Here is a 16,487-nt window from a genome sequence, read left to right as displayed (position 1 = left end):
ATAAATAAATGGCACAAAACTAAACAACAAAGGCATGAAACAAGATTTTGAGCCCCAGCCAGGGGATGAAACATGACCACGGTAAATTCTTTTCAGTTCCCCCAAAGCCACCTGAAGCCCTTAATGCCTCCTAGTGACCTCGCAGGGTACAGAGATACTGTACCTTCAGAACACCAGTGTGGATTTCTCTCACTAGAGAGACTGGCTAGGGCACCCTGGTGATGCATTTGCCTACCCAGCTACAGTCGATTGAATGTAATCTTTTAAATGAACACCTCACTTTTCAGGGCCTGCCGGAGGCACAGAGATACTGCTGTGTTGCATTTTTAAGTATTTGTTGCCCGTCCAGAATAACTTGAGTGCTTGACGTGGACTGCATCCGCAAACAGTGCGTGAGCTCACAGAGAGTGACGAGGCCTGATCGGATCATCCATTTAGAGGACTTCCATTCAGTACAGACTCTCACAGATGGTATGCAAATATGGAAGAGAATAGCAAGCGTAACAGATTGTTCTAAATATGATCCTCATTTAGAACTTGTTAAATAAATAATAAACACATCTTCCTGTCACTGTGGAGGTTTATTTCTTATTTTTTTTTGGAAACAATAATTAATGCAAGCCAAACTGGTGTCAGCCTGTTGACAAGTGACAAGCTCCCTAAATGAAATACGTAACCCATAGATCTTCCTCTTTTGTGACAGCTAAATTGTTAGATGGGGATGAGTCAAGCAGCCTTATGTGTCACAGACAGCTGGGCATAACCTTAGCTAGAAGGTTGAGGCCTCTCTCGACAAACTAGCACAGTGCCCGCCTTATGAATTATGGCTTCATTTACGCTGACTTCTCCTTTTTTGTTTCCCCTAGAACTCATTTGGAACGCAGGAAAGGGAGAGAATTAAAAGGCACCTGGGGGCTCAGCAAGATGAGATGTCTATAGCAGGCAACATTTACAAGAAGAGACGGCGTTAAGATGGAGATTCCTGCTAGAGGGCCCCGAGGGTCTTTGTGATGGATGATTTCTGCCTCCCCGCTTCTCAATCCTGGGTGTGATTAATTAACTCCGGCGTGTCATTATCCTCCAGCCAGCTGTGCTTCAGTTACCTGTGCTTTGGAGTTTGGACATGGGTAGGTCCAATTATTTCCCTTTTTACCAGTCATCAAAATGAGCAGCCACAAACAACAAAAAGTACGTCTTCAGAGATCTCGCAGAAGGCTGCTCCACCGGATCTAGAGGACGTCCCCTTTTCGATTCCCCATCTCTTTGTGGTGACACTATGGGTCTGGAAGAATGTGAATTCTTAAGTAATTTTAAGTAACTACATTTAAACTGACCCTAAACGAATTGCAAAATATTGAAAACAACCTGGACCTGGATTACAGTCTGTGAGTCAAAGCGAATCCTGGTTGCTCAATATGTCTAAGCTCTTGAAGGGTGTTGTGCTGCTTTAACAAAATTTTGTTGAAGGTAACTCGCAACCTTAACATGGCTGAGCAATCCTAAACAAATTCTGATCATTAACTATGATGGACTATGGATCAGTAATGTGCAACCATCAATGAATTTTATTCATCGAACACAGCTCAAAGCTGGATTCATTTTGTTTGACCCCAACTGAATTCTGTCCATTAAAGGTGACTCCAGGCTTGATTAGCGCTTCAGCAGGGGGTAACAAATATGACTAAACACTGGGTTAATATTCAGTTGAATACAATTCCGACACTGGATTAAAATTGTGCAACCCTTAATGAATTCAGATACTTGAAACTATAAGAGTTGAAAGTGGATTACTGTTGTGTGAAAGCATGCAAGAAAAAGAGTGGTGCACCAGGGTCTATGAATAATAGTCAGTTGCCATAGTTCTAAAGCCAGTTGGGAGAAATGTTCCTGTTTAATGGGTTAATCAAGAAAGTTCAGCGATAAAGAATCACCGTGGTCATCAGCATCAGCATTGTGCTTCTTCCTGGGAACGCCACAAAAGGACGAGAGATGCTCAGTTTGTTCGTGGTTATCCATGGTTTTCAAAGTTCCTGCCTTAAAAGGTAAGACCAATTCCAGCAGAAGCACGAACGACAAAAGAAACCAAAGGGAAACTGTATTTCCTCAGGGGACATCACAATGGTTTTGCCACCTCCAGACAAACGCCATGTATGTCTCACTACTATCGTCATCATGACCAGCATGGCTTTCATGGATGCCTACCTTGTGGAGCAAAACCAGGGGCCAAGGAAAATCGGTGTCTGTATCATTGTTCTGGTGGGGGATATCTGCTTTTTGATAGTGTTGCGCTATGTGGCGGTTTGGGTGGGAGCTGAAGTGAAGACAGCTAAAAGAGGCTATGCAATGATTTTGTGGTTTCTATATATCTTTGTATTGGAGATTAAGCTGTACTTCATTTTTCAAAATTACAAGACCGACAAGAAAAATTTAGAGACTGTTGCTCGCAAAGCCTTGACTCTTCTGCTCTCGATTTGCGTCCCTGGGTTGTACCTCATCTTAGTTGCTCTCGACAGTATGGAGTACGTAAGAACTTTTCGAAAGAAAGAGGACTTGAGAGGTCGCCTGTTTTGGGTGGCTTTGGATCTTCTTGACATTTTAGACATCCAAGCCAACTTGTGGGAGCCACACAAAACCGGGCTTCCCATTTGGGCTGAGGGGCTCATGTTTTTTTATTGCTACATTCTCCTTCTCATCTTGCCCTGTGTGTCTTTGAGTGAGATCAGCATGCAGGGGGAACACATCTCACCCCAAAAGATGATGCTCTATCCAGTCCTCAGCTTAGTGACCATTAACATAGTCACTATTTTTATTCGAGCAATCAATATGGTTTTGTTTCAAGACAGCAGGGTCTCCACGATATTCATTGGCAAGAATATTGTTGCCATTGCTAGCAAAGCCTGCACATTTCTGGAGTATAAGAGGCAAGTGAAAGAGTTCCCTCAGAACGCAATCGCACTGGAGCTACAACAGAATTCGATTTCCCATAATCAGACTCTGCCCAATACAACAAGTGTGACCCACGAACAGTCACCCACAAGGGAAATTGTTGACACATGACGACAGCGTGAAGTCAAAGAGCTTTTGTCTTGGGCAATTTTACCTGCAAGACTGGAAGCTTGCTCTATTCTTTGGATTATTTACGAGTTGATCTTTTCAAAGTTTTCTTACACGGTAACAATCAAAAAAAGTTCCACCTTTGCTCTTATCTCTCTTGTCCTCTTCTTTTTTTCCCCACTATTTCCTCATGTTATCCATCACCCTTGCACACAAAATGAGCTGTGTCCTTTTCAAGATCTTAATGATTCATCTCAGGAAGTCTGCAAGAGTTGCTTCCGGGAGTGGTTTGGTATCGAGACGATTAGGAAGAATTTCCTTCTCAGCAAAATTTGAGTGGAAACTTAGATTATAAAATGTGTCTCATAAAAAGTTTCCTAGAATTCTGTCTATTGATTCAGTTCAATCTGTTGAACATATTTTATTTCTCAGAAATTTTACAAAATGATGTGGTGATTTTCTTTTTCTGAAACCTGTATGCTTGTTTTTCTCTAAAAGAATTTGATTTCTTTTTCCCAACTGTTGCGAAAGTTTAAGAAAAAAAGGATGAATTACCTAAGTAGTGCTCTAATTGCTTAATGCTGGTGGATGTGGGAAATATATCTTAAGGTACATCTTCCAAGAAGTTTTATGACCCGGAGTGGTTAATTTAATGTAGCCGTTTCGCGGATCTCAGCACAATCTTACTGCAGAAGAAAATTAACAAGTCAGATACTGATAAGAAAAGCTTGGCCTTATTTTATAACATGAGGCAAAGCCTGCAGATTGCACTGACGTGGCATTGTGGCACAGTTGTTGGCATCGCTACATCAGAGCTCCTGGCTCTGGGTTCAAATCTTGGTCCTGCCTAAGTCTCATAGAGTTTGCATGTTCTACTTTTCTCTGGGCACTCCCACATCCTGGAAACCCCGAATCATAATATGATTGGCATCTCTGAATTGGCTCAGTATGGTGGTATGCTGGAATGTACCCTTCAGAGGGTTGGCATTTCATCTTTGATTGGGCCTGCTAGTTTTAGGTTGTAGCTCTCTACCATCTAAAGCAGGTTTGAAAAATAAACAAACAAATTAATTTAAAAACGCTCCTTTCCCAAAATGGCAGTTGTGTCATTTAGCAACTTTTCAGAATTCTCATGAGTTGGGAAATTCACTTCTGATGTCTTTCTTTCAGCCCAAAGTCTTGTTTTTGTTAATTGTGAATTTCTGCATTCAGTTGTGAAATCAGTGCATAATTTGGTATGTTAGGTTACGTTTGAACACCCTCATTAAAAAAGACAATTGATTATCATGATGATGATGATGATTATGGTGAAAATGATTATTACAACCATTACATTGCCAGGTCGATTTTATGATGATTTGTCTGTTTTAATAAAATTATATTGGACATTTGTGCTAACGAGGCTTTACAATTTTGTAATACTGTGGGATACCAATTGTAAGAAGCCATCTTCATGCCGTACGTGTCCAGAACAAGAAGAAAAAAGAGTCTCCTCCATACTGCATTAACCCATAGGTAATCTTTTCTTGAAGAAATATCTGATGTATCCAGCCCAAGATTTTCCATTCATAAAGCTCTTATTTTAGCACCAAACCACTGGGGGCCAATATCAGTAGAAAGTGTCGTTAAGATTGATTTATTATGTCAACCCACACATATACATCGATAGAAAATGTGATTCCAAATGTGATTAGGTCGATGTTCAGGGATACCAAAAATGTGTAATTCTGTTGACGTCTTGAAGGCTAAATTTGAACCCCCCAATACACCATATACAGTTAGGTCCATAAATATTTGGACAGAGACAACTTTTTTCACTTGTGGTGCTTGCATGTGGAAGATTTTGCTGTGAACAGACAACATGCGGTCAAATGAGCTCTCCATGCAGGTGAAAGAAGCCATCCTTAAGCTGCAAAAACAGAAAAAACCCATCCGAGAAATTGCTACAATATTACGAGTGTCAAAATCTACAGTTTGGTACATCCTGAGAAAGAAAGCAAGCACTGGTGAACTCAGCAACGCAAAAAGACCTGGACGTCCATGGAAGACAACAGTGGCGGATGATCGCAGAATCATTTCCATGGTGAAGAGAAACCCCTTCACAACAGTCAACCAAGTGAACAACATGTTCCAGGGGGTAGGCGTATCAATATCCAAGACTACCATAAAGAGAAGACTGCATGAAAGTAAATACAGAGGGTGCACTGCAAGGTGCAAGCCACTCATAAGCCTCAAGAATAGAAAGGCTAGATTGGACTTTGCTAAAGAACATCTAAAAAAGCCAGCACAGTTCTGGAAAAACATTCTTTGGACAGATGAAACCAAGATCAACCTCTACCAGAATGATGGCAAGAAAAAGTATGGAGAAGGCGTGGAACAGCTCATTATCCAAAGCATACCACATCATCTGTAAAACACGGTGGAGGCAGTGTGATGGCTTGGGCGTGCATGGCTGCCAGTGGCACTGAGACACTGGTGTTTATTGATGATGTGACACAGGACAGAAGCAGCCGAATGAATTCTGAGGTGTTCAGAGACATACTGTCTGCTCAAATCCAGCTAAATGCAGTCAAATTGATTGGGCGGCGTTTCATGATACAGATGGACAATGACCCAAAACATACCAAAGCAACCCAGGAGTTTATTAAAGCAAAGAAGAGGAAAATTCTTGAATGGTCAAGTCAGTCACCTGATCTTAATCCAATTGAGCAGGCATTTCACTTGTTGAAGACTAAACTTCAGACAGAAAGGCCCACAAGCAAACAGCAACTGAAAGCTGCTGCAGTAAAGGCCTGGCAGAGCATTAAAAAGGAGGAAACCCAGCATCTGGTGATGTCCATGAGTTCAAGACTTCAGGCTGTCATTGCCAGCAAAGGGTTTTCAACCAAGTATTAGAAATGAACATTTTATTTCCAGTTATTTAATTTGTCCAATTACTTTTGAGCCCTTGAAATGAAGGGATTGTGTTAAAAAATGCTTTAGTTGCCTCACATTTTTATACAATCGTTTTGTTCACCCCACTGAATTAAAGCTGAACGTCTGCACTTCAACTGCATCTGAGTTGTTTCATTTAAAATTTATTGTGGTAATGTACAGAACCAAAATTAGAAAAAAGTTGTCTCTGTCCAAATATTTATGGACCTAACTGTATGTGTACGGTATCTCTAGGGTGAAGTGAAATGGGTTTAGGTGGCATAGAATTATTTGCTACTATTAGAGCTTTTGAGTTACAAAACAGAGACCAAGTCTGCAGCCTCACAGTTTATAAGACGTGTTTTGAGTTGTGTCGGTTCTGATATTGTAATGGAATAATGAATTTAATGATTAGTTTGGAGGGCAGCACGGTGGCACACTGGTAGCGCTGCTGCCTCGCAGTAATTAGACCTGGGTTCGCTTCCCGGGTCCTTGCTGCGTGGAGTTTGCATGTTCTCCCTTTGTCTGCGTGGGTTTCCTCCAGGTGCTCCAGTTTCCTCCCACAGTCCAAAGACATGCAGGTTAGGTGTATTGGCGATTCTAAACTGGCCCTAGTGTGTGTGCATGTGCCCTGCAGTGGTCTGGCGCCCTGCCCGGGGATTTGTTCCTGTCTTGCTCCTTGTGTTGGCTGGGATTGACAGCAAACCCCCGTGACCATGTTACCATGTGTTAGGATATAGCAGGTTAGAAAATGACTGACTGACTGTTAAGTTTGAATAAATTTTATTACTCCCAATTGGAAATTTTGAAGCATACAACAGCAGAAGCATAAGAAACACAGATACAAACTCACAGGCCAAATAATACAATCAATCAATAGATTGTACAATAAGTGAAGAATGTATATTGTACAGAAACAGCAAATTGAACTTAAAGAGTATTAAGTACAAGTACAATCGTAATTCGCTTAACAACATCCCATCTTACAACATTGCGCTTTATGACGGAGCTTCCATAGAAATACAAAAAATTAAATGGAATAGCATCAAAATATCATTGTAAGTGGTCATGTTACAGTTTTAGTATTTTTATTAATGTATTATTATTAGTGCATTTCAATAATTATTATTAATTTATGTCATGTATGTGTTACACTAATGTTAGGTTATGTTAGCGTAATTCTTTTAGGGCTAATTATTTTTATTTTGTCCCAGGGCTGAATATTTTTCCAAAAAACTCAACACAAAGCAATGGTTTGACATATAAATGAACATAAAATACTTATTTATGACAAATGTCACTCTGTTTTATGTTCCATGAACCCTTACAGTATGTAAATTCACATACTTATTACATACTTGTTTGTTTCATAACTCATAAGCTGAAATGCACTTTCTGGAAAAAAACAGCTTGAAATTGTCGAGTGGCTGGTAACACTGCACAACAATTTTTTTGAAAAGTCTTGCTTCCTGAAAATGTTTTTGCTGATTGTGACAGGTACCTACTGGATATGCACAAATATTTTGGTTTCACTGCATCACGTAGGAACTCTGAGAAATAGACATTGATATGTTTACTGACAATAACATATTTAGTCACGTTTATGTTTCGCAAAAGCTATTAAATTTAACAGAATTAAAAGTGTTTTGCTCCTGAATTTCTTTTGTATTCAATGTCTGGTGCATCACGTTGCAGTGTCCAACAGTAGTCAGCAAGCATTGACAGATTCCAGTTGCCCTGGTATTGTTTCTCCATCATAGCAATGTCCTGTTGAAACCTTTCACCGTGTTCGTCACTGACAGCACCAAGATTTTCGGGGAAGAAGTCCAAGTGTGAGTGGAGGAAATGAATCTTGAGTGATATGTTGCACTTCATTGTCTTGTATGCTTTGAGAAGTTTGTCTACCAGCTGAATGTAGTTTGGGGATCTGTAATTGCCCTGAAAATTGTCAACAACATCTTTGAAGGCTTTCCAGGCAATTTTTTCCGGCCCAACTAACAAATCTTCAAACCGCTTGTCACTCATAACATGTCTGATCTGGGGGCCAACAAAAATGCCCTCTTTAATCTTGGCGTCAGTTATTCTTGGGAACATCTGTCTTAAATAACAAAAACCTTCGCCTTCCTTGTTCAGTGCTTTCATGAAATTCTTCATGAGTCCCAGTTTTATGTGAAGTGGAGGCAAAAATATCTTTGCTGGGTCGACAAGCGATTCATGTGCCACATTTTTCTGTCCTGGAACTAACTTTTTACGGAGTGGCCAGTTCTGTCGAGAATAGTGCGACTCTTTGGCATGGCTGTCCCATTCACAGATGAAACAACAGTACTTTGTATAGCCGAGCTGCAGTCCTAGTAACAGAGCAACGTCTTTAAGATCTCCGCAGATATTTCCAGTTGTACCTGCTATACTGGACGTGCTTCAGCAACAGTTCCATATTCTCATACGTTTCTTTCATGTGTGCTGCATAGCCAACAGGTACTGAAGGATAAACATTGTCATTGTGTAGCAGAACAGCTTTCAGGCTTAACATTGACGAATCAATGAAGAGACGCCACTCTTCCAGGTTGTGATCACAACCCAAGGCCAAGAACAATCCTTCAATGTCACAACAGAAACAGAGACTGTCGACTTGTGTAAAAAATTTGGTTATATCATGATGTCGGCCTCGAAACACAGAAATTTTTGTACCTGGTGACAGCAAACACCATTCCTGCAGTCTTGAACAAAGCAGCTCGGCTTTTGCTTTTGACAGACCCAAATCTCTGACCAAATCGTTCAATTCGGACTGCGTTATCAGATGTGGATCGCCTAATGAACACGGTTCAAAATCCAGGTCAATGTCACTGTCAGTACCCTGCATTCCAGTTTCTTCTTCTGGTTCGTCTAAGGTCCAATCCTCTGGTGGTTTCAGAATTGGAAGACTGTCGTCATGTGGCACGGGTCTCATTACTGAAGGCAGATTAGGATATTCAATTGACTTCTTGTTTTTGGCAGAGAAACCAGACAAATTAGTCAAACAGAAGTAACAGTCCGTCACATGGTCTTTCTATTTTCGCCATATCATCGGAACAGCAAACTGCATCGTCTTTCGAGTGCCACTGAGCCAAGCTTTCAGACTGACAGCACATGTCGCACAGCAAATGTGAGGCACCCATTCCTTGTCTTGATCACCAATTTTGCAGCCGAAATACAGATGATAAGCTTTCTTCACAAGAGCAGTCATCCAATGTCTCTGAGGCGCAAGTGTTTATTCGCCACGGATATAGCAGAATGTATTGCGCCTGTTACGACATTGACGAGACATATCGCCCAACACCAAATGTCTATAACATCAAGCTTACTTACTGTTATATTGCAACAGATACTATACTTTACTATACTGATACTATACATACACACTGACTATCTATATTACAAATGAGCAGGATCAGTGTATGCAAGCCACCTTTATATCATGCTGAGACAGCGTCAAGCTCGTTCAGACCTGCCCAGGATGTCAACTTCCACAGAACAGCTTTTAACCTGGCCTGATTCCATGCCTGGACATGCCCAGGCTGTACAAACCGTTGTTGATAAGTCACTTACGGGAGCAAAAATGTTTGGAAAAAATCATGACAAAACTGAAGATTTCTCTGAAATGTTACGTGATGGGTAAATTTTGATATTCGTGTTCAGCACCCAAAAATCTATAAGAAACACCCAATAGTGTTCAAGAAGCAAAAACTTTGTTGTGCAGTGTAATCCACTTGTGCGCCTTGTCGTTTGGTGAAGTCCAGTTGCCAGTTTGTCTCCCAGAGGTCTGTGTTTGTGTAGTCCTCCCAGGGCAGACATTGCTGTAGGCACCTCAGCTACATGAGCGTGTTCAGCACTACGATCAGCTGGGGACCAATCAGTTGATGCAGGTACCTGTCTTTCATTTGCGATCTCCAGATCACTTGCATATAAGTCAGAGTTCAATAAGTCAGAGTCTGATTCAGCAATAATACTCAAAAATAAAAGGATAATACACATGGAATATTTTGCTTTGCGCATTCGCTTCACTCTCTCACTCGATGTGATGCCATTCTAGACATTGTTTACTCTCCAGTACTCACACACACCCAGGGATTCAACGTCAAGTCAACGAGTCTAACAGTCCTCCTAGCAAAGAGGGCCTACCTATAATGTAATGGTGAGTTTTATAGATGTTTACAGCTTTTTCCACCCTTTGCTCCTGAAAGGTCAACATCTGCCCTCAACCCCTTGCGTCAACAAAAGTCGACATCCACCCCAAAAGAGCTGAGGTCGTTTACATCTGGTCATGTGTATACTTGACGTGTGATTGTGGTGACAATAACACAAAGGCACATCCCTGCATGCTACTGGCACGCAGAGAAAATAACATCAGACACAGAGCCACGCCCCCTTAATAAACGTCAACACGCATAATGACGAACTTGACTGATGATGCACAATATACCATCATTAAGCGAGACACAACTGGACTGGGTAGCAGCCAGCAGAAAAGACCCTCAGAGGCACCATGTTAGCCCACCATGGAGGAATGAGCTCGTGGCTAAAAGTGCTTCAAAAGAGTACCTTCCGGAGGGAATTTTTCATGATGGCATCCAGCTTTGCTGCCATCCTATTTTCCACAACAGTGTCCAGTGTGAGCCCTGTGATGGAGCTGACATTCCAGATAAGTTTGTTAGGGAACACACCAGTTCAAAATGAAATGTTGGCGTGCAAACTGGGTCACCCCTTTTAATATTTGTAGCAGCAAGCCAAATGCCAGTAACAAGAACAAAAAAAAAGGGGTATGGTTGCTCTAAAGAGCGGTCAAGTTAGGTTGGAGCTCCATCTGACGGTCTGCTCTTTCCCAGATGTGACGCCACCTTTCAGAAGCATCTCGGTCTTATACTCCTCAGGTCAGAAGTGTCAGAATCAACTGCCCTCATTGGGCATATTCTTGGAGCTGTGGGTGTAAAGTGAAGTGGGTTACCAACTCACAACTGTTAGGTAGCGGTAGATATAGCCACTTATACTATGACATGACCTTTCCTCCTCAGCATCTCTCTCTTTCATGACCATTCCTGTGAAAGTCGCCAGCCTCATGTGTTCCCTCCCTGAACGATCTCTAGACAAGCCCCCATTTGTTTTGGACATGGAACCCTTCAGAAGCTCACTCTATCGCTCTCTCTCTCTCTCTCTCACTCTCCCTCTCACTCTTTTGAGCCGTCCACCCTGATGTTTGGCACAGGTGGGACACCAATTCACAATAATGGCAGCTTAGCCTGTGATGTGGTTTTGTCCTGTGCTGCCACTTCTGTACGTGATGCCATCCACATTCTCTCCCTCCCTGAGAGATCTCCATACAAGCGTCCAAATGTCACCAGGGAAATATTGTTCAGGGTTGGTGCTTCCACTCTGTCTCTTAGCCATCCACCTTTTAACAGCAGAGGTGGGTCACCAAATGAGGAGAACAGATTACAACCAGATAGCTCTGCCTTTGAACTAAAGGAGAAGTCTCCCTCAGGAGGCAGCAGTAATGGCCATTTAGCCTGTGACACGTCTTTATCCTGTGTAGCTGCACTTGAGCATGACACCAGCTACATCGAGCCATCTCTGTTCAAGACCCCAGTTGTAACCAGAAAGCAATCTCCCAGAGATTGACTCTTTTGTTATCCTTCCCAAGCAGTTCAATTTGAAACAGCAGAGGTGGGAAGCAAACTCATGATGCTGGGATTGCAAGCCTCCAGTTCTACCTCTGCACCAAAGGAAATCTCCCAACTGGACGTCTGGCTTCCTTAGTCTGCGATGCGGCCTTATCCGGGTGGGTGCTCTCCCCCTACCAATCCTACACAAGCCACCAGCCTCAGAATGTTAGGAGAGACAAGTACTTGTCAGTGTGAAGACCCTTCCTTATGAATGTTTTGACAAATGATTTTGGTTTTTGACACTTTTTTCAGTATTGGACCACTTCTCAATTCTTGGTGACCGTAAGCACTATGGTCATGTTTACATGGAGCTTAGAAGTTCACTAAAAATTCATCTGGTAGCTTATTTAGAATAAGGTAGCTTGTTAAACTTCTGAACCTTCCAGGTACTGTAGAGTGATGAAATTGATGATGTTATAGGAAACTTACACTAAACAGACATTCTATGAAAGATGGTTGGTGTCTTCAAACAGTCACATTTTCAGTTAGAAGCAACACATGCAACCATAATTACCGCACAATAAGAGCTCAACATCAGGACATCTCTGATTTGGTAGTGGGGACTTCACCAACATTGTCCATGTTGTACTTCTGTTCTTGTCACATACCTAAATCCAGCGGTTGTCAGACTCACCTGTCAAGGACCACTGACTGATCCCTTCAAGGTTGAGCCGATCCAAGCGGCACATCTGGATTGCCTGTCGGTAACGTAACTTCAGAAAAGATCAAGGTAAGTCTGGGCATATCAATGGGTAGGTGGGTGTTGGAGATCTTGGCTGATGGGATGGATGGTTGATTTGGGAATGAACCCTGATGGACTATGCTGTGTTTTCTATGTGTTTTCTATGTGTACGAGTCTGACTCGGGTTTACACCAAAATCACTGTATATTTAATTCTTTTTTTATATTTATTTATTAACCTAATCTTAGTGAGTCATGGCCAGTCATGTAGGGCGACTTCCCCAGTGACACAGTCATAGTACTATACAATCCACTGTCACAGTCGTAATGGTGGGCTCCTGTGTGTGTGAGAGCTGACAGCCAATGAGTGTTAAGAATTGGAAAACCTGTCTTGTCTGTTTTGACCTGGTGTATTCAGACCAGAGTACGCTGGAGAAATCTTGGGGTACCAGTTGGGTCACCCCGTTTAATGCAGAAAACAAAACACTGCCTTCTCACTGCCTTTCTTTACAGAAAGAAAATAAAGAGGCTTCAAACAAATCACTTTGAACAAAATCACAGGAACTCTATCCTTGTCAAGCGCTAGGTCTAAATAACAACACCACCTTCCAGGACCAGGGGCCTCATGTATAAACAGTGCGTACACACAAAAATGTTGCGTACACCCATTTCCACACTCACATCACGCTGTATAAAAACTAAACTTGGCGTAAAGCCACGCACATTCTCACATCAGTTCAATCCCTTGTTTTTGTCGCACGTTTTCGGCTCGGTTTTGCAAACTGGTGGCACCCAGCATCAAAGCAGTGCTACTGTTCCTGTGTGGTTTCCCTTTATTTTTTAGATGCACATGCCTAATGTGACTTTATCAAATACACTGAAATTAACCACATATCGTTTATTAGTTTAAACCATATAATTGTGCACCAAATGGCCAAACTATTCCAAATACCAGAGCCACTTTAGCGTTGTTACTTTCAGTGCACCACTCAGAGTATTTTAACCCACTGTATCCGAGTGTGGAATTACAGCTGTACAGCAACTGATCGGAAAGCTCTACGGCAGATTGTGTCAAGAGCAGGGAGACATATCGGGATAGAGCTTCTAGCACACGCTGCCTCAGCCATGGGCACAGTCTATTTGAACTTCTCCCACTTGGCAAACACTTCAGAGCCTTTCCTATATGGATCTCGTGGTTCAGAAACAGTTTCATCCCAAGAACTATAAACTAACTCAATCAGTCCATCAAGTGCTCCTTGTAGAACTGTTTGTACTTATAAGTACAATCATCTCACTGTAAACTTGCATTACAGTTGTAATATTGCACAACCTGAGCCATTTATGCTTTCATATTGTATATTTTTGATTGTTTTTTTATTGTATTATTATTATTACTATTGTTGTTGTTGTTATTTTACCATTTTATAGGAAAAAAAAGTTTATGGAGGATTTGCATATTGAATCACATTGTACCATACAATAACAATAAAGGAATTCAATTCAATAGAAGAGAGCGCATATTTACAGATGATGATGACTGGCTTTTAAGTCAATTTAGATTTCCAGGCAGTATCTTCTTGGAGCTCTTGATATCACTTTAAAGATGAAATGCATTAAAGTATATATATTACATTATACAGATACATTTTTATCTTCATTTAAATAATGTACACTGTTAATAATTAAACGTGTGGGCACGGTGGACAGCGGTAGTGATGAGCTGGCACCCCATTCAGGGATTGTTCCTGCCTCGCGCTGTATGTTTTCTGGGACTGGTGCAACCCTGGATGGATAGATGGATGGAATAATTAAACACAAAGATATTTCAATGTTCCTTAAATGTTTTGATGAATCTGCGTTCTAAGCTTACAGATGGCTTGACATTATTAAAGAGCTGATTGTGTGGCAATTGGTTATTTGGAGAAAGATAAGGAAGGACAGGAATCAGGGGTTAGTACGTTTGAAAGAGACAGTACTGCTGCAATAAATTATTTTATTGAGGGTTGCGCATGGCACAGCAAGCATCTTGCAGGAGGCAGGAACAATCTCTGGACAGGGTGCAAATTCGTCGCTACCACTGTGCCACCATGCCCCATGTTTAATACATGCTTTAATTCCTATTATTATGAAAATGATATCAAGTATATATCTTAATATTTAAATTGTTCAGAGAGCTTGTAATATCATGAATGTAGTGTATTCTGTGTCCTGTCAGTGGAAGAGAAAGCCCGTTTAAGAAGCACATAGTGATTCACACACATACAGCACATAGAACACTTAGAAGAACACACAGAATATGAAGCATTTAACATGCTACTTTAGTTACAATGGAATTTGAGAAACTAGTAAGTTAAATGATTTTAGGATGAAGTTTATGATGTTCTACTTTAATGACAAAATAAACTACATGATTAAAGTGAAAATTTCGAAATTAAAGTTGAAAATTCGAGCATTTTTTTCCAATGTGTCCCTTTTTTTTTCTTTTCTCTGTACCCTAATAAATTCCATATGACACTCAGACGGTGGTTTAACACTCACTTTTTCACTGCAACTTTGATATCTGATGACTTCTTTTTTTATTTTAGACCCTGTGCAACTTTCGATCAACTACCTTTTATTGTTTATACCACTGCTTAAACCAACAAATAGTACATTTTTTCCTTGCCTCCACTTGGCATTCGCTGAAATTCTTATTTTTCCCTTTTGCCATTGTCTTTTCACAGAATACTGAACTTAAGGGAATATTTATATTGATTTGCATATTTAAAGTGGAGTAATTCTGGGAGGAGTCTGGGAGGGCCAGCAGGCGTGTGTATGAGCTTTACATTTCATGCAGACCGGGATTTATGTAGTGCGTGGAAGTTGGCTTACGCACGGTTTTCTGCATCTGAATTTTTTTGTGCTTACGCACATTTAGACTTTTGTCCATATGCCATGTTTTAGTGTGAATTCTATGCACGGCGTTATGCATGAGGCACCTGATCACTTTTATGGTGTTGGCTCTAGAAGGGATGGGACCTTCTTGGGGTGTTGTGCGTGGGACTAGACTTCCTCTTCTAAAAGCTAAGGGAGATAAAGAAAATACAGTCAGTATTAGCGTCTGTCTTGTCTCAAGGTAGGTATGGCTTACCTCGTCATAGCTTGGAAGGTGGTCCACTGGCGTACATGCATGACTTGCTTTACATTTTTTTTTTTTTGGTGATTGGAATAATTTTTTTTTGTTTGCTAGATTTTTGTATTTTGAAAGTGTAATTTCCAATTTTACTTTGATGTATCAGTTTCAGTTTTTTTTTTTTTTTTTAATTTTATTTCTAATTGTGTCACATCCTTACATTAAAAGGTGCTGCAAGCCAATGGTTTCTAGTCTTGTGGTCTGCCAGAGTTCCTCACCTGGCTGATATTTAAATTTCTCTCTTTATCTTCTTTGTTCATTTTTGTTATTGTTCATAGTTTTGCATTGTCTTTTATAATATTGTTCTGTTCATATATTATTTGTCTAATTATGTATTAATTCTGAATTTTATTCTATTTAGTTATTATGTAGTATCTATGTGTGTTTTTTGGTTCTCGCATGCTCCGTGTATTTTGCGGGTGGATTCTCAAGAGGCGGGACTACCCGTCCATCACTGTTAATGACCACCCTCAGCCCTATAAAGGCAGGCTGGGAATTGAAGTCCAAGGTGGTTCATTTTCACTGTGCTGTGGTGGACTTTGGTGAGATTTGTGAATATTGTGTTTTTTTTGTTAGTTTTTTTTTTTTTCATTTTTATTTCTGTTACTTATGGATTTTGCTTTGGATTGCCTTTTAGGCAAGTCCTATATGCTTATATTTTGCTCATTTGAACTATTTTGTTGTATTTTTCGTGTTTCTACAAAAAATACTTCTTTTATAATGTTTCTTCATTGCCTTGCTCTGTACAAGCCAGGGGTTGATGGTGAACCCCTCTTTTTTGGGGCATTTCAAGTGTTTTAGCAAACTTTTTATAATTTTTTTTAACTTTGATTTTAGATGTTGTAAGCTGGAGTCAGACACTCAAGCCAAAACTAGACTGCCTTCTGGTGCACTGCCTCAGGACTGGCTGGTGGGATTCAGGTTCCCTAGCTGTTTCTGAAAGTCTCACAACAATTCAGTTTGATCGTAAT

The 16,487-nt window shown here is 40.8% G+C and overlaps 1 protein-coding gene across 2 annotated transcripts in view; it reads left to right on the top strand.

Moving 5' to 3' along the window:
- The window catches only part of tmem121aa (transmembrane protein 121Aa), a 374,667-nt gene extending 370,227 nt beyond the window's left edge, over positions 1-4,440 (top strand). For both annotated transcript variants that reach the window (XM_051920085.1, XM_028821486.2), the window contains one exon: positions 867-4,440. In XM_051920085.1, the coding sequence (XP_051776045.1) occupies positions 2,119-3,057 (939 nt within the window). In that variant the 5' untranslated portion in view covers positions 867-2,118 and the 3' untranslated portion in view covers positions 3,058-4,440. The remainder of the gene's footprint in view (positions 1-866) is intronic.
- The last annotated feature ends 12,047 nt before the right edge of the window (positions 4,441-16,487 follow it).

Source organism: Erpetoichthys calabaricus, chromosome 16 (genome assembly GCF_900747795.2).
Source record: "Erpetoichthys calabaricus chromosome 16, fErpCal1.3, whole genome shotgun sequence".
NCBI lineage: Eukaryota > Metazoa > Chordata > Cladistia > Polypteriformes > Polypteridae > Erpetoichthys > Erpetoichthys calabaricus.
The sequence above is the reverse complement of the archived record's forward strand: the minus strand, read 5'-3'. Positions and strand labels throughout refer to the sequence as shown.